This window comes from Enhydra lutris, unplaced genomic scaffold (assembly GCF_002288905.1).
Source record: "Enhydra lutris kenyoni isolate GAN:26980312 unplaced genomic scaffold, ASM228890v2 scaffoldscaffold7, whole genome shotgun sequence".
NCBI classification, from domain to species: domain Eukaryota; kingdom Metazoa; phylum Chordata; class Mammalia; order Carnivora; family Mustelidae; genus Enhydra; species Enhydra lutris.
The window spans coordinates 31,465,276-31,483,526 of NW_019154091.1; the positions used below are offsets into that span (position 1 = coordinate 31,465,276).

The window sequence follows — 18,251 nt, forward strand, 5'->3', positions numbered from 1 at the left end:
AGTCGTGACTAGTTTTGCAATTAAAAAAAAAAAAAATTTATCCCAACTCAATGCATCTTCAAATTTTTCCTTTCCACTTTTCAATTAAAAAAGGGAATGTCTCTCAGCAATCAGAGGAATCCCTGATTTAGAAACTGGAATCTCCAACCCCCTCTCCCACCCCACTCACCTGTTGAGGAAGATATACAATGGAACCTAATATCCACATTTCCCCGGTATCATTTCAGAACAGTAGTGCTGTGCATGGGGACAAATGTGTACGCATATGAAAGCCCATCTCCCCATAATGTTGGAATAATCCAACACAAAGCCAGATATTTGGTTTGGATATCTGCACTCCCCCATGGTAATACTCCAAGAAGTTCCTTCTAGAATTGCAATCTAGAAAATTGGATCCTTTCCAGATCCTACCCAAATGGTACTTTGTAGACTAGCTGCAGGCTTTTCCATAATACTGGAAAATGCCATCTAGTCTCTGGACCAGGGGTGACCCCAGCTCCAGCTGGACTTCCTGAATTGTTAATTTATCTAGTCACCCATCATTCGTCAATCTTCTCTGTGTGTGCCAGGCACTATAAGAGATTCTGCAAGCACAGTGATACACCGTCCCTTGCTTGCAGGAAAACCTGTGGTTTCAAGGAGAGGGGCTGCAGAAGTACTCTGAAGGTTGCAGAGGGAGAGTAACTCAGGCTGGCAAGGGATGGCACCAAGGGAAGAGAAGGGTAAGAAAAGTGTTGGATGGAAGGAGGCTCTTGGTTGAGCCTCAAGAAGGCCAGTGGAAGTTGGCCACTTTGCGCAAGTGGACAGAGAACTCTCCGTGAGGAAGGAATGGCATGCAGTAAAGGTAGAGGCGGATGGTTGGCTCCTTCGGGGACTACACATCATCAAGAATGGCTGGAGCCTGGTGTATGGGATTGTGGCTGGGGCTGGCTGCTGAGGCAGGAAGTGGACAGACCATGAGAGGTCTGCTGTGCCATGCCGAGGGGCTTGGGTTCTGCCTTAATGCTGTGGGGAGCTACTGCAGGATACGCCATGGTGCCATGGGATTTGATTCCATGTTTGATTAACCCTCCCAAATAATGGAAGGTTTATAAGACACTGTGCTTCTTTTGGACTTTTTTTCCCCTCAAATGAAAGTGATGTCAGAAATCAGAAAATCAGGGGACACCTGGCTGGCTCGGTCAGTAGAGCATGAGACTCTTGATCGCAGGGTTGTACGTTTGATCCCCATGTGGGGAGTAGAGGCGCCTGGGTGGCTCAGTGGGTTAAGCCGCTGCCTTCGGCTCAGGTCATGATCTCAGAGTCCTGGGATCGAGCCCCGCATCGGGCTCTCTGCTCTCTCAGGGAGCCTGCTTCCTCCTCTCTCTCTGCCTGCCTCTCTGCCTGCTTGTGATCTCTCTGTCAAATAAATAAATAAAATCTTTAAAAAAAAAAATAAACTGACATTCCAAAATATTTTTTAAAATAGGAAATTAGTGTTTTTCAGGCCAGTATAAGCAGCAATTTACAATTGTTTCAGCTGACTAAACGCCAGACTCAGGCTAAGCATCCAGTACCTAATTATTGAATGAATAAATGGGCAAATGAAAGGCTAAGCCTCCATCCAGGCTAGTAGCTTTCACAGTGAAGATGAGTCTGATTTTTGCCAAGTCCGTACCAGGCTTTATAAAGAAGTCCAGTTGCTTCCGGGAGCACAGGGTCTGTCCAGGCTGCTGCTCTCAGCTTGGTCTCCTGGCCGTGGTCTAGCCAAGCCTCAGCTGTCCCGTTCCTGGCTCCCGAGGTCAGGCAGGCTTGTGTTCCAACAGGTAACTGGGCTACCGCTCTTCCTGCCTGGGTTTTACTGCAACCTTAAAGCACCTCCTCTGTTCGCCTGGCTTGAGACTGCCCTCCTCGGTTTCCACAGGACAAGTATTCAGGTCCCTCTGTGTTCCATTTTTCTCTATTTATGTCCCAGTCTGCACTTCTAGAACCCTAAGTATTATTTCAGATCTGGAATCATATCTGTGCACGTACAAATACTATTTGATGATGCAGGCCGATAATATGAGAGTATCCAGGGAAAAAATTTGAAGAGCTAGACTTTGCCGATGATGTCTTACTATGGTATAACTTTTATTTACGAGCACACACATCGGGAAGGAGGGGGTGGGGGTTGAGAGGGAGAGAGAGTAAAGGTTTTATTTATTTTATTTGACAGAGAGAGAACCCAAGCAGGCAGAGCAGCAGGCAGAGGGAGAAGGAGAAGCAGGCTCCCTGCTGAGCAGGGAGACTGAGGTGGGGCTCTATCCCACAACCCTGGGATCATGACCTGAGCTGAAGGCAGATGCTTAACAACTGAGCCACTCAGGTGCCCTTGATCAATTGATTTTAGAGTGCATGTGCATGAGCCGGAGGGGAGGGGGGCAGAGGGAGAAATTGAGAAGCAGATTCTTGAGTAGTTTTAAAGCAAAGTGTTTAAACTTTCCTCACCTCTGGGTCATCCCCACAAAATCTTAGGGTTCTGGGAGCCCCTGTCTGGAAAAAAATTACTGGTTATCAACAATAAGAATGATGAAGAGTCAGTGGAGGGAAGGATCATTTGGGGTGGGTGGGTTACGGAGAGCATATCAGACAGGAGAAGCTAAACTCTACTACAGAAATTTTAATACCCCAAATCTCCAGCTCTTGTTACAGCAATTTTTAAACTTCAGTGCGTGTGAGGATCCCTTGGGTTCTTACTAAAACAGAGACTGCTGGTCCTCACCCAGCTCCCTATTCAGCACATCTGGGGTAGAGCCCGAGAAAATGCATATTTCACGAGCTCACAGGTGATGCTGATGTTACTGGTCCCGAGACCACACTTGGAGAACCATAGCCTTTTGAGGTTACCTAAGACTGTGCCCACCTGGCTGCAAGGGGCATCCTCTCGCCTCCCAGTGGCAGTTGTCAGGGTTAAGTGAGTACACAGGGATGCTGTGAGCTCTGAATGATGCTACTATGTGGGCATGGCCAGTCAGGAAACTCTTGCTCATGCTTTTTGTATGTGTTTTGTTTGCTACTTGTGTGTGTGTGTGTGGTTTTTGTAATGAGCCATGTAGCAGGAACCTCTTTTCCTCCACTTCAAAGCCAGAGGCCATGTGAACTTGAAGGTGGAATGTTTAAGTGGACTCAAGTGCTGTGCTGTGTTTGACTCGCCCATTATTTAATGTAGGGCTAAAGCTCCATGTGCTGAGCTCTGTGTGTGTGCATGTGGTAATGGAAACGTGCACAAGTGAGATTGAAAGGTGTGGTGTCAGATCTTTGACTCATCCGCAGGGAAGGAGGAAGGAACTCATCAGCCTTACCACAGCCTTGCCCAAGGAGCTGTTGTTCCAGCTTATACATGAGGACGCTCGGGCAAGCTCTCTCAGGCTCTGCCTTAGCTCCGGGGGTGATTGTAGGGATACGCAGAGCCCCGTGGAGTCTGGGAAATGAGCAGCTGATTCATGCCTCTGGATACCAGAGCTTTGAAGATCATACAGTACAAACAAGCCTCATGGAAAACTGGAACCTGCTTCATCATTAAGCAGCTGCGCTCTGGTGACCAGACCACCGACACAGAGTCTGGAACCCTCAGCAGAGAGAGCCTGACAGGGAGACTAGCCCTCGAGTTGGGGCTCCTGTCCCCAGCTCCACTGGTCCTCTCCAGCTGGCACCTGGATCCTGTTCCTGGTGTGATCCATGGCAACACAATATTGAGAGGACTGCCTGGGAACATTTCCCCCAGGGTGACACTGGCTCTGGCCCACCTAGTACTTCTGGGGAGATGAAGGCAGCCTGGCACCATCAGAAGAATACAGATTCTCAAATCAGACAGAGCTGGGTGCAGACCTTCGTTCTGCCGCTCAAATCGGTTTCTGCAGCACTGAGTGGCAGGTCGCGCCCGTCCCGTGGAGGTGTTGTGCAGGTCACGTACAGATGTGCGGAGGCTGGGGTCTGGGGCAGAGGACCTGTACTTTGTGAATGATAAATGTAGCGTAGATTTGAGAAACTGGAAAGATAGGGAAGTGGGAAAAAAGTGTTTTGATTTCATCGCCCTATCAGTCGAACACTTCTCACTCCAAGGGCGTCACTGTGGACCCCTGAAGACCCATCTGTTGATTTCAGGCTTTATGTGCCATGGGGCGGTCTCCTTGTGTGGTACTCTTTAAATGAACAGTCTGTTTTTACATGGCTATAATTAATATAATTTTGTCTTCTGGTTTTGAAATTCTGTAATTTCAAAATTACAAATTCTGTAATTTCAGAATTACTAAATTCTGTAACGCTGGAGTTCACATAAAACTAGTTTTGGACATCTAACAAAAGAGCAGTGGTTGAACCAGTGGTAATATATTCAAATAGTAAAAAAATAAGCATCCGTTTAAAAAGATATAAAGGTATATTTGTTAGTACAGACACGTACTCATGATTATATGTAAAATGAGACGATTTTACTTAAAAACCAAGGGCTTCCCAGATCTATCTAGACGTTCACTGCCTCAGCCTCAGCCAGCTTTCAAAGTTTAATGTGCCTCAGAATCACCAAGGCTGCCTGTTAAATGCAGTTTTGAACTTCACCCCTAGAGTTCGATTTAGCAGCTGGGGCTCAGGGGTTGGCATTTTTCCAAGGATCCAGGTGATTCTGATGTGGGCACGACACTCCTCCCATTCCTACCTGTTGAAGCTTTACTTAGTTTTCTGCATTTTGCCGTCAGCTTTTTCCTGAATTCCTAAAGTATTTCCTGACATGTTTTGCCTGCTTTCTTGTGTTTGGATTTTTGTGAATCCTTCTAAATTTTGTAAAGCTTTTCCTGATCTTCTGAGCAAACCCAGCTGGGCACCTGTGTCACGTTCCTGGGATTTGTGGCAAAGTCCAAGTTCCTGAACATAATATAGATACTAAAATATTTGGAATCCAGGTTTCATTTCCTTTGTAGTGAAGAGAAAGAGGCCAAGCATTTCAGAACTGTTCAGCACCTGCTGTTAGCGGGGAATGGGGCGCCTGGTGGCTCAGTGGGCGCTCAGGTCATGGTCTCAGGGTCCTGGGATCGAGGCCCAGACTCTTTGCTCAGCGGGGAGCCTGCTTCCCCCCTCTCTCTGCCTGCTTCGTGGTCTCTCTCTCTCTGTCAAATAAATACATAAAAATCTTTAAAAAGGGAGGGGGGGAATAAGGGTAGCCTTTCCAACCTTGATAGGAAAAAAAAAATCTTGTTTAAATACCCTGACCTTGGCAATCATACTGTGGAAAGTAAACTTTGTCCTTTGTGCATTTACTTTGGTCTAAGCCAGAGATGGCCAGTGTTTGTTGGAAAGGGAGGTTAAAACCCTTCAAGAAGCTTGTCATTCCAGAAGTATTGCGTGAATACCTTCTAGGATTATTGGTTGGTTTTCATTCTCAAAGTTCGTGCCATTGAGGTATTTCAAGGTAAATTTTCTCATCTTGCAGTTCCTTTAGGGGCCATTCATGGTAAAATTGAGTCTGAGTTGCACATAAAGTGCCTCTTTACTTAGGTTTTATTGGTCTCCCTCTTTCCTTAAGCCAATTAGGATTGGATCTCCATGTCAGGTTTTGTTGTCTTAGGTCCTAGCCTTGTGTAACAGGCCAGCTGTTGCAAATCTGTTGTTATACAGTTACAACAATTGTTAAGTATTATGTTCAGATGATACTGAATTTCCCCCCTTGCCTGTGAGGGGACTAAATCATATTCTGTACACATCTGTGATTATTTTAGCCTTAAAAGCATTAATAGCTACAAAAAAAGCATTCTGCAGAAGGAAACCTAAAGAGCCAGGTTTTTTAGCTTGTTCAGAGAAAGTTCTTCCTTGGGGCACCAGGGTGGTTCCGTTGGTTAAGCTTCTGACTCCTGATCTCAGCTCAGGTCATGTCTCAGGGTTGTGAGTTCAAGCCCCGTGGTTTTTGGTGGTGGTGGCGGTGCTTTTTCTTTTAAGATTTTATTTATTTATTTTACAGAGACACAGCAAGAGAGGGAACACAAGCAGGGGGAGTGGGAGAGGGAGAAGCAGGCTTCCTGCTGAGCAGTGAGCCTGACGTGGGGCTAAATCCCAGGACCCTGGGATTAAGCAGATACTTAAGCCACTGAGCCCCTGCAAGTGCCCCTGTTGTTGTTTAAGTAGGCTCCACACCCAGCCTTAAAAACAAAAAACAAACAAAAAAAACTTTGCTCACATGAAAATGTTAACTTCGTAGAATTGAAATTCCAGATGACCTGAGAAATCCTACTGGGGAACAGAAGGTTCTGGATAATGAAATGGTTCTGATGGGAAATCACGGGATGGATTATACTTGTCCACATGGCAGACTTAGAATCATTCTTCCAAACTCTGTTCAGAAGTCATCTGTAAAGCTCTTCATGATCTCCCTGCTTGGAAAGGATGAACCATTTCTTTTATTCTGCATGCGCAACAGTACCTTACATACACTTCTGTGGCCGTGTATGTCACCGTCTAGTGCAATTATATGTTTGCACATTGCTGTTCTCACTAGATCAGAAGCTCCCTGGGTGTGGAGAGTATAACTTATACCTGTGCCGTCTGATCACACGTCTCAGTGGCTGGAAGGAGTCGTACTAACTGGGTGAACATATGAGTGAATGAAGACTCTGCTCTAGTCTGGTCAGATAAACGGCATTTTGTGGGTGTTTCTGAGACATCCTGCGTTTACAAAATTTAAAGCAGCACCCTCTCATGAAACATGTACCCAAAATACTGTTACAATAAATAGAGAGTGAATGGTGAAAAAGACAGGCTGAGTATCTGTTTCTTCCTGGATTTCTCATGGCAACTGAGAGTTCCTCAGCCTGTGGGACCCCTGATTTAAGGGACTGGATCTGAAATTCCAGGGAGACCTGCTCCCCATTAGTGCATCAGCTGCTGTGATATTCCCACCCCCAGGCTCTTGAATTCCACAGAACGCTTGCTATCACAGGTATTTGAATGTATATGCGTATGATAGATTTTGAACATATTCCTCAATTTCTAATTTTAAAGTCTTTGTATTAAGAAAGGCTGATGAGGGGCGCCTGGGTGGCTCAGTGGGTTAAGCCACTGCCTTCGGCTCAGGTCATGATCTAAGGGTCCTGGGATCGAGCCCCGCATCGGGCTCTCTGCTCAGCAGGGAGCCTGCTCCCCACTCTCTACCTGCCTCTCTGCCTACTTGTGATTTCTGTCAAATAAATTAAAAAAAAAAAAAAAAAGAAAGGCTGATGACTAAAAGAGTCGATGTTAGAACTGAAAGGGACCTCTTCATTTTACTGATTAGGAATCCACTCCTCCTGAGAGACGGGCCGTTTTCTTTAGTGGAAGGAGCCCCCGAATTGAAGTCAAATAGGTTATGTCTTGCCTTTGGGGCTCAGATCACAGCCTCTTACTGGCTGTGTGATCACAAGCAGCTTGCTTAAGTGTTTGGAAGATCAGTTTTCTCATTTGTAAGGTTTGGTTGAAAATCCGTCTCTGTGGGTCATGACCAGGGATTACTGAGATAACGTGAACCCGAGTACCGACCGTAATGTCTACACAGAGTGAATCCTCGGTGATCTTGGTCCCTGCCCTTCCTTGCCCGAATCATGCTCCTTGCAGCAGGATTAGGACTTAGAAGTATTCCTTGAGGCATCCTTAGCATGGATTCTGGTTGCGGTTTTCTTGACAGGACTCGCGCACATCAGGGACACTCAAGGAGCCATGTCATACCGGTGTTTGACACCAGACTCCGGATTTGTTACTTTAAAAACCATCTCCCTTCTGAGTTCTGTGTTTTATTCCTTGTTGCTTCTTCGCTTTCTTTGAACTGAGAATTACGGCACCCTCCCGGTCAACCATCAGCTATAACTTAAGTATGTTTAATGGGGTGAATGAGCAAGGTCATTCCTATAAAGCACTAGGAACTCAGAGCCAGGTATTCACGTGTTTTGGAAAAAGCAGACCCATGTGGCCTAATCAGTCTTCAATTTTTAAAAGTTACATTCTGAAATAATAAGTGAAATATCTGTGCTAAATAAGAGGGGTTGGGGCTGGAAGTGAACTAAGCATTTTGAGCGCGAGGGGTTAGTCTCACGCGCTTCGGGCTTCTAGAGACGCGGGTGAGGTGGGAGAAGCAGCAGTTTGTGCTCTCTGCTCGTTCTCCCAGAGTTCGTCTGTCATTTGCAAACACAACTTACTTTGCAACGTCTTTCTTCCCTGTAAAGGCAGAAACCTGTGGGTTCTTGTCGTGGGGCGCTTCCCAAAGGAGCACAGAATTGGGATTCCAGAGTTCAAATACGTGGCCAACATGCACGGAGACGAGGTATGTGTGCGGCTCGAATATCTGAAATGTCACCAGGGACATGTCCCCTCCGGTCTCTCGCACTCCATATAAGTGCTAAGGAAGGAAGCAGTATAATTCGTTCCAAAAATCTGGAAAGGTCTTCCTGTGAGGACTTCTGGGAGAATTTAAGGAATCGGGCCTGGCAGCCACCACAGCCAGTGCCCCCAAACGGTCACCGGAGCTACTCTAGCCTTGCACAGCCAGCTGAGGCCCCGAAACCCGTCCCAAGTTGACAGTCCCCCCTCCCGGTGGGCACCAAGGTGACCCGGCTAAGGAGCTCTGTTATATTTGAACTCAAAACAGTCAGAAGACCCCAGAGAGCTGTCCGAATTCCTCATAGCTGGCTTTTTGAAAGCTTTTGTCACCTTCTCATAGTCTTCTAGTCCATGTTTTCAATATTGAAGTTGGAGCAATCAAACTTAGGTTCTCTTACTCAACAAACGCTCTTTAATTTTATAATAATGTCTCGCCTCTTTTCCAACTTCTCAGAGGTAATCTCTCATTTTGTTTCATTTTGTTTGATGTCATGTTATTTATTTTGTTGTGCACATTACCCCCTTAACCCCTCCTGCTTGGCAGTCATTCCTGTCAGGCCTTTGAGGGCGCATCTCCTGCTCTTACCGCGCTCCCTCGGAGGATTCTGGGAATGTGACAGCTGTGGTATTTTCTGTTCCCAGGACCTTATGGGCCTGGGCAGTCGAGTGGAAGAGAAAGATAGTTCCCAGTCATCACCGCCGAGAAAATTCCCATGGCAATGTGTATAGCACCCTCTAAAACATGCTTACCTTCAAGGAATGTCGACGTAAAGGCGTAGCGCCCTAGGTGCAACCCTTTGACTTGTGAGGACACTGGGGAGTTGGCAAAGGCGGTGGCAGGCTCTCTCCGGTGCTGGCCTTCCTGTCCTGGCTTTGGCCTCCCCAAACCCAGGCTCTGTGCGAGCAGGATCCTCCTCTCAGGACACGCGCTGCCCGGCCTCTCCTGCCGACAGGGGCTGCTCCTCGTAGCGGAAGGAAGATGCAGACGCTCACCTCTAAGGAAGGTGTAGGCTGGGGGGCCTGATTTGTGAGTGGAGGGAGGGTCAGTCCCCACATGACTTTCCTGAGTGCGGCTGGGCTGTGCCTGTCAGACTCGAGTGTGCCCGGTGTTGTGGTAAGACAGCTGTTGGCCACGGAAGGCAGCCCGGACGTGCCCCTCACTGTGTCATCTGTGGATCCAGGCCTGCGGAGTCCAGCTTCAGTATGAGGCCAAGAGCACGCGTTAAGTGCAGGAGTGTATTTGTTGAGTGCCTGGCACTTCGCAGGTTCCAGTGTGCTGCTCAGAGATAATCCTCTGAGCTGAAACTTTGAAGGACAAGCCAGAGTCCTTTCCCTCACTCACCTCCGAGCTGGCTTCTTCCTAACATGCGCCTTCCCAGACTTCTGGCCTCTTGCTGTCCAGGTAGTTGAGGCATCACCATCAAATCGGGGCTGTCGTTCACCCTGAGTCTTTGAGGAATGCTCAGGACTGAGGTCAAGAAGGGGAAAAGTCCTGGTGTGCCTTGGGGCAGGGACCTGAGACCCTGTGATCCCCTGTGTGTCCCAGCTGGTGGCAGTGTCTGGGCTCATGGGCCACTGAGGAACTTATCCGGAACGTGAGATCTTGTACCTTCTGCCCTCCTGGTGCCGCGAGGAGCTAGGGACAGTGATGGCTTCACACAGACGAGTCTGTTGGAGTAGAAGGTCCGACTACCTAGCCACCTTCTGCTCTCAGATCTTTTGGAATCGAAAAAGCATTTTTGAGAACTCACTATAAAAGGCTATACAGCTAACATTTTAGAGTACTGGTTTTCACCTTCGTTAGATGGATACATTGCTATTCCGCTGCAGATTTTGGGTGCTGACCTCAGGACGTATGGATCTTCTAGGAGTCTGTGGGCCTCGTGTGGGGAATCCCCCAGGTGACATATATGCACAGAGTGTGGCCTGGTAGACAGAAGTGATCACACGCTTTTTAAAATGTTTCCCCTCATACCTGGACCCCACCCCACATAGGAATGTGTTTCCCACACTTAGCACATAGCTAGATGGCCGTGAGCGTCAGCCACATTAGGAAGACCCTGTTCCGCTGATCCTACCTGCTATTTTTAACCCCATGGCTTTTTACCTTATGTTCTTATACCTTGTTTCAGAATCCGGTCTTTTTTAAATTAAAAATGATCTGTTGTTATTATAAAATCAATCATGAGCATTCTCAGAAAAAACAAATCACCACCACCACCACCACGACACAACATTGTATATTGACCTTCCAAAAATAAGTAGCTAATTTCTTACTATTTCTCCTTCTAGATGTTTTTGTGTGCATGTGTGCACGTCTATTAAATGAGCTATGCTGATTTGCTATTTGTAACATTTAATTAAGTTAATACTAGCTACCCTTTCAATAAGAATTTATCCTGTCTTTACATTTCTACCCCACTTTCTGGATTCTCCGATGTCCCCCAGATTGTCTACATCAGGATCCAGTCCAGGACCACGCATCACACGTGGCCCATTTGCCTGGATCTTTTACTCTAGCATTTAAGGATCTTTTCATGACTCTAGACTTCATAGAAACCTAATCAGTTGTCTGTCCTGCAGAATGTCCCACATTCTGGATTTTTTGCTTCCTTCCATACAGTATCATTGAAGTTGTGCCTCTAGTCCCTGTTTCCTTCCAAATGGAAGAGAAATGTAAAGGTTTGCTGTATTTAGGTGAAACATTTTTTGGCTAATAAACCCTTAGGAATCGTGAAGATGGATTAATTTGGCTGATGCTAAGGGTTGCAAAAAAGCAAACTTCAGATAGCAAAGTCAACTTAAAATGGCCCCTTTGCAGGCAAGTATTGTTATAAAAGAAGTGATGTTACCCCTCCTCTTGTACAATATTTTTCTTGTCTCCCATCACCCTGTCTTTGGCTCACATCCTTCCAACGACACCAGCTTACCGTGCCTCGTTGGTCAGACTGGCAAGTTACCTTCTCCACCGTGCTTTCCAAGCTCATGATAACACGAGCCAACATTAATGAGCGTGGGCTACACTAAGTGCTTGGTGGGGGATGTGCTTGGTGGTAGGCTGTCTGAGTCCGAGCCCAAGCACTGGGCCTCACCCAGCTATGGTCTGCCTCCTCGACTCTCCTTGCTGCCTTCTGAGTGTCCTGTTTGCACTCTTTATATTTTGACGTGTACATCTATGATCGTTTGGATGGACACATAACAGTGCCCCTCGATGAGAAGAGTTGGTGTCATTCAACATGTAAAAGAGTGACAAGCTCTTACGTAATGCTGGATAGAAATCCTAGTCCCTCTCTGTCCCTTTCTTTTTTGTACTCCCTGCCTCCCCCTCCTTGATAGCTGTGGAGTCAGGCAGGGTAGCTAACAGTGCCCTTTGACAAGCCTTTGCCACCTGGTGTTCATGCTCTTTCCAGAACAACGTGAGAGAAGTGTTTCTGAGTTCTATCTTTCTCATTTTCCTAAGACTAGCAGGTGTTTTTTTCATTTATCTGAGCCCTCTGCGTGCGCACACGGGGACACGTTGCCTTGTAGAAGCCCTGATCCTAGTTTTGACTTGTGCAGGCTCCTAGTCTGCTGCACAGACATAGCTGAAATCTAGTGAGGGTTTCTGCTTGGAAGGGGTGATGCCAGCACACACTGAATGAGGCTCCCTACCATCCCCTCCCCGCACCAATCCTGACACTGTTTGAGAATGGGGTCTTTGTCTCCCTTGCCCTCCTTCTGCTCCTGGCTGGCTTTGTCGTAAGCTATAACCAGTCATCTACCAGGCTCCGAAACTGGAACATCTAATACCTTCAGCCTCGATGTGGGCAGGGGAGAAGCCTGGGAAAATCCGCTCCTTTTTCCTTCCTCAAGGCCTCCTCACACTGTCTGTGCCTGTCTCCTACCCCATGGTTTTTAAACTTTGTAGAAAAAGAAAATCTTGGCTAATCTCTAGGTTACTAAGACATCTCTAATTGCTCTCTAATGGAAATACTGAAGTGAGGCATGACTAAGTGCTGAGAAAGTTGACTGCCTGTAGTTTCAGCTAATCTAGTACTAGGCAAAGTAGAGGTCACAGGCTGGGTTCACAAAGTTCCCCTGACCTCAGGGCCGAGGTCTTAAATAGTATGGGGAGTAGGTTTTCAATATGTGCTTGTTATGCTTAACTGAATTGCCAATCTGGATTCTTTTCTTCCCCCCCAAGCTCCAATTTCTCAAACATCATTAAATTACTTTTATTATGATGGGTTATTTGGGTTGACCTTTTTTTTTTTTTTTTTAAGATTTTACTTGTTTGTCAGAGAGAGAGAGATCACGCGTGAGAGAGAGCACGTACAAGCAGGGAGAGCAGCAGGCAGAGGGAGAAGCAGGCTCCCCTCTGAGCAAGGAACCCGAAGTGGGACTCGATGCCAGGACCCTAGGATCATGACCTGAGCTGAAGGCAGACGCTTAACCCACTGAGCCACCCAGGCGTCCCTAGGGTAGACTTTTGAAGTATCCACATCACACTTAGAATTTCAGATTTGGGTGGCATTAATGTATAGTTCGTTGTGTTCTAAATATATAAATTGAAAGCAAAAACATTCCCTGGATAATAGTGACCATATTTTTCAACCTAAAAATAAAGGATAATGGGTAATTATTTTCACACACCTTCTTAGGCATATAAGAGAATTTATGAGATGTAGTTTGTATGCTTAGATGTCTGTATTTAGAGGGTATTTTAATGGTTTATATGAACACTAAGACATAGTATCTGAATTTTGCCTGTGTTGGAAAATCTGAGATGTGTAGTCAACATTCAGTACAGGTTCCAAATGTACTAAAAAACAAAACAAAAAAAAAAATTAAAGCTTATCCTTCCAGATGCCATTTGCCAAGTTCTTTTTCCTACCATTATACAAGATGATAGCAAAATGTCCTCAGTCATGTAGTGTGGCTTTAAAGCATTATTTTTTTCCTTTTGGAGGTAGAATTAATCTTTATTTCAGAAGAGGTATCTGATTCTTTTTAAACATGTATTATTTCTCCTGTAATTGTGCTTTTTCTCTTCATCTTCACGCTTTCTCTTCATCTCCACTTTTGGTAAAGGCTGGGCTAGGGTGACCAGATATCCTGAGTCCTTGGCCCTGGAAAAACGGTTCAATGTTGAAAATGGTTCAAAGGAAATAACTTGATCATTTGTACATCTGCCCTCATTAAGCAGCTTAAGTCCTCTTGTTTTCAGAAATTTCTTCCTTTTTTTTTTTAAAGTTTTTTTTTTTTTTAAGATTTTATTTATTTATTTGACAGAGATCACAAGTAGGTAGAGAGGGAGGCAGAGAGAGATAGGAGGAAGCAGGCTTTCCACTGAGCAGAGAACCTGATGCAAGGCTCGATCCCATGACTCTGGGATCAGGACCTGAGCCGAAAGCAGAGGCTTTAACCCACTGAGCCACCCAGGTGCCCGTTTTTTTTAAGATTTTATTTATTTATTTGACAGAGAGAGATCACAAGTAGGCAGAGAGGCAGGCAGAGAGAAGGGGGAAGCAGGCTCCCTGCTGAGCAGAGAGCCCGATGTGGGGCTCAATACCAGGACCCTGAGACCATGACCTGAGCCAAAGGCAGAGACTTAACCCACTGAGCCACCCAGGTGCCCCAAATTTCTTCCTTAGAATAGTCTTGACCTTGTGATGGATTTGTCAGCAGTAATCAGCAATCATTTATTGAGTACATTATATTCCCAGAGCAGGGCAAGATACCAGCTCTACAGAGAAAGCCTATTAGGATCCCTGCCCTCTAGGCTTAGAAGATGGAGTGGGGGTTGGAGTGGTCAGTCAAGGTCAGTCAGAGTTAGTCAGGCCATTATAATTTTTGTGGGTGGTATTAGGAGAAACACAAGCGTGCAGAGTTCTGGGGCCACATGTGCAGATCATGAATCCAGACTTTGGGAACCCAGGGAAAAGTCTGCTAGATAATGTAATATTTAGGCTGATATTTGAAGAAGGATTTAACGAGGCAATCAGACATATGAATTAAATCGATAACCATTTGGGGAGTCCCAGAGCGCATAGGCTTTTTTTTTTCACTGAGAGGCTGCATTATAGTGTAGCATTTTTAGAAACAGATTCCATCATTGGAATAGCTGGCTTTTTTTTTCTCTCTCTCTCAAAGTTACCTAGATTGTAGACTCTTCAAAAATTTTTTTTCACGTTAAAAAACATTCTTCGAAGAGCTAGAACACTCATTTTTATCTCTTTAGCAAATTCCGCCTTGAATATAAACTCAAACTGATGGAGAATTTATTTTCTGCTTTCTGGGTTTTGCCATTTTAACTGGCGGATTTTAACTGGAGCCTTTCGGTGAAAGGCTGGTGCGTTCATTCAGCCTTTCAGTCTCTTCATGAGGGATTCTCATATAAAGTCTACACCCTCACAGAGAGGAAGTGAGTGCTAAATGGAAAGCTGATTAAGCTATTGGGATTGGTTTGACCGTGTTCTTTTTTTAAAATCTGGATTCTCTAAGGTTTCAGATTCAAAGACTTAATTTTAAAGAAGGGAGGTTTATGCATAAAACATGAATGAGTGCTTGAAACTTTTATATTAAGGTTGGGAAGAATTAATTTGAATAATATTTGGCATAAATCTGCTGTTAGGAAGGCAGCAAAATATAGCCCAACAGAAAGAGAGGGCTTTAACTCCCTGAAATTTTAGCTGTTTAACTTCAGCATTTTTTAAGTTACTGGACTCTTTACTGGTTCTTTACCGTATTTCCAAGGTTTTTTTTACTTACCCTCTGTAGTTAAGGACTTAGTGATTTGTTTTGGAATGTGGAGACAAAACAGAATATACTTCAGCTTTACATTTGTTTACTTGAAAGAATCATGATTTTATTGGTTTTGTAAAAATAATAAAGGTTTTCTTTAAAAAGTGATGCCAGAAAAGTAAAAGGAGTAAAAATCATTCAGAATACTATCACTCAGAAATAACCATCATTAATATTTGCCAGACATCATTCTAGAAATCTGTGGATTTTCTGTAGTAAGAGAATGAGAAGGATTAAAAGGATATAAAATAAAATGGGTGTCATATTCTATGTTACCCTTTAAATAAGTATGAGATTTCATTTTACTTATGATAAAACCAAAGTGAAACTCAAGTAACCAATGAACTTGATAAATATTTTCTCAAGGAAGTATCAGAAGATTCTTCCAAAGTCAAGAAAAAAATGAGGGAAAATTTGGAAATTGTAATCATTGAAAATACATAGTTTTTAGCTGTTAATAGAATCTTCTACTTCTAAGCCCTTGATAGGAACACTGATCTCCCCGAGCCCCTGCCCTCTGTTAATGATAAACATTAACTTTTCCATTCTGCTCTGGGCCTCAGTCTCGTTCTGTGGCCTACCTGTAGCTCCTCAACTCCTTTTTGTTCTCATTTCCTTTGAGGCGAATGTCTTGGCCAGCTTCCGTCTTGAGTTGTGGCGCGCTTGCGATTGTTCAGTTGAGAAAGTTGAGGGAAAGTCACATCTTGAGCCACATGGGGACTCTGACATGGCTCCTCTGTCCTCGCCTGGGCACTCAGATGGGCCTCGGGTTCGTCCTGATTTGTCCCTCTAACTGAACCGACCATCTGACAGGCACGACTGACGTTTAGAAATTTCAGGAGCTACAAGTGACTCCTGGTCACGGCCTCCTCCCTTTCTCTAACCTTCTCCTCTTCACCCACCCCTGAGCAGAACACTCCTTAAATTGCCACACTTTCCACATGTACACCAACTTTCCACATGTACACCAACTTTTCACATGGAAACCCGCTTTTCACAGACGAGACTCACCAAGGCCCTTCCACTGGCCAGCACGTAGCTCATGAGGTTGCTTCCAGGGTGCTTGAGCTCCTAAAACAGACAACTGGAAACCTAGTGTGTGGCTTACTTGACTTCTCTGGTTATTAGTTTGTAAGGACTTTTTCAAGCTGACAGTTTTTTGTGGGTTTGTTTGTTTGTTTTTCAAGATTTTCTTTATTTGAGAGACAGAGTGAGCAAGGGCAGAGGCAGAAGGGAGAAGCATTTGTAAGGCTGATCACAGGATTGTGACCTGAGTTGAAGGCAGATGCTTAACCCACTGAGCCACCTGGGTGCCCCATAAGCTGACAATTTTGACTATAAAAACAAAAATCAAGGTAGTAGAAGAAGATAGAAATAAGTAGGAAAAAAGTGAAGTCAGAATTGAATATATTTCCACTCTGAAATTGATGCTACCTGTGAATATGTAATTTACATCTTCCAAATCTCCTGAGTCCCGATTTCAAGTATTCCATGTTCATTAGGATAACAAAGTCATAAAATGTGGTTTCTCTCCTTGTCAGTGGGGGGACTAGAGGGAGTAATGACCGTTCGAGGATTTCTCATCCATTGCACCGCAGTGAGTTCATACGGTTGGAGTTGTAACTGGAAACTCCTGTCCTGCTCATTGCCTCCATGAGTGCTTCTAGAGCCAGCCCCTAATCACCACGCCCCCACATTTCCCGGGGACTAACCCTCAGCAGCAGCTGATCCTAGGTAAGAGGCCAGCATTCCTTTCTCAGAAGCAGATTCCTTGAGCCCAGGATTATAGAGACATGTTGATCAAGTCCAGTCAAATCTTTCTATAATGAGGCTGATGTGAGGATGACTTTTTAAAATAATAATAAAATAGTCCTCACCATTGGGAATTATAAAACGAGATCTCCTGTAGGTCTCTAGTTTCCCAGTCACTGGTGCTACATAAGATAATCAGGTGGATATGACCATTCTTATTTTCATAATCCTGCTTTTTTTTTTAAGATGTTATTTATTTATTTGACAGAGATCACAAGTAGGCAGAGAGAGAGGAAGAGAAGCAGGCCCCCTGCTGAGCAGAGAGCCCTATGCGATGCGGGGATGCAGGGCTCCATCTCAGGACCCTGGTATAATGACCTGAGCGGAAGGCATAGGCCTTAACCCACTGAGCCCCCCGGGTGCCCCTCATAGTCCTGCTTTTTAACAGTGTACTTCAGAAACCTATCTAGCAAAATGGTAACGACACAAAGGTTTTTCATTTCTTCTGTAAGCAAAAAGTCAGTTTAAAGAAAATATAAACGAAGCAGTAGTATAGAAAATAACGGCAAAAAAAAAATTATGAGGATGATGTGCGAATGACTCTAGTTTCGGTAACAAGAATGTGGCCATCAGAAATATGCAGATACGTCGAACATTGCACAAGTGTTCAAGAGGGGAGTTTGGAAATAGGGGGATATTAAAGTCTGAAACCTACTTAAGTTATGCTTGTTACAAACCTGAATTCTTCCCTATTAAAATCTACATCAGTCTACCGTGTCTGATGCAGTGGTTGTCACCCTGCTGTTGGCCGAGACACACTGCGGCGTGTGTCTGCACCGCCCTCCTGAATGCCGCCTCTGCCCTTCCACTCCAGGAAGTGTTTTGGAAGGGAAACAAATTGGAAACATAATAAGCGTAACCTTTATCCCACCTAATTCATTTTGTAAAAAGTAAATTCTTTACAGACAGGTATGTTTTTAAAAAAAAAATTTTTTTTTTTAATTTTTGCCCAACAATTTTCAGCACCCCTGTGACTAATTGCCACTTGCAGAGCCACCACGTGGTATCACATTTGGTTTCAAACACCAAACTAGTAGAATCCCTCATTGGGGAATTTGGGCTTTAGGGACTATTTTCCTCTGACCTAATACTATCCCATTTTGTCTTTAACACATACAGACTGTGGGGCGGGAGCTGCTACTCCATTTAATTGAACATCTTATAACCAACGATGGAAAAGACTTGGAAATCACAAATTTAATCAACAGCACCCGGATACACTTCATGCCTTCCATGAACCCAGATGGCTTTGAAGCGGTCATAAAGCCTGACTGTTTTTACAGTAATGGAAGGTAAGGATG

The 18,251-nt window shown here is 44.8% G+C and overlaps 1 protein-coding gene across 1 annotated transcript in view; it reads left to right on the forward strand.

Annotated features, from left to right (window-relative positions):
* LOC111142131 (carboxypeptidase M) overlaps positions 1 to 18,251 on the forward strand; it is a 70,071-nt gene that overhangs the window by 35,288 nt on the left and 16,532 nt on the right. Inside the window, exons 3-4 of the mRNA XM_022495110.1 lie at positions 8,202 to 8,299; positions 18,070 to 18,242. Coding sequence (XP_022350818.1) covers positions 8,202 to 8,299; positions 18,070 to 18,242 — 271 coding nt within the window. The remainder of the gene's footprint in view (positions 1 to 8,201; positions 8,300 to 18,069; positions 18,243 to 18,251) is intronic.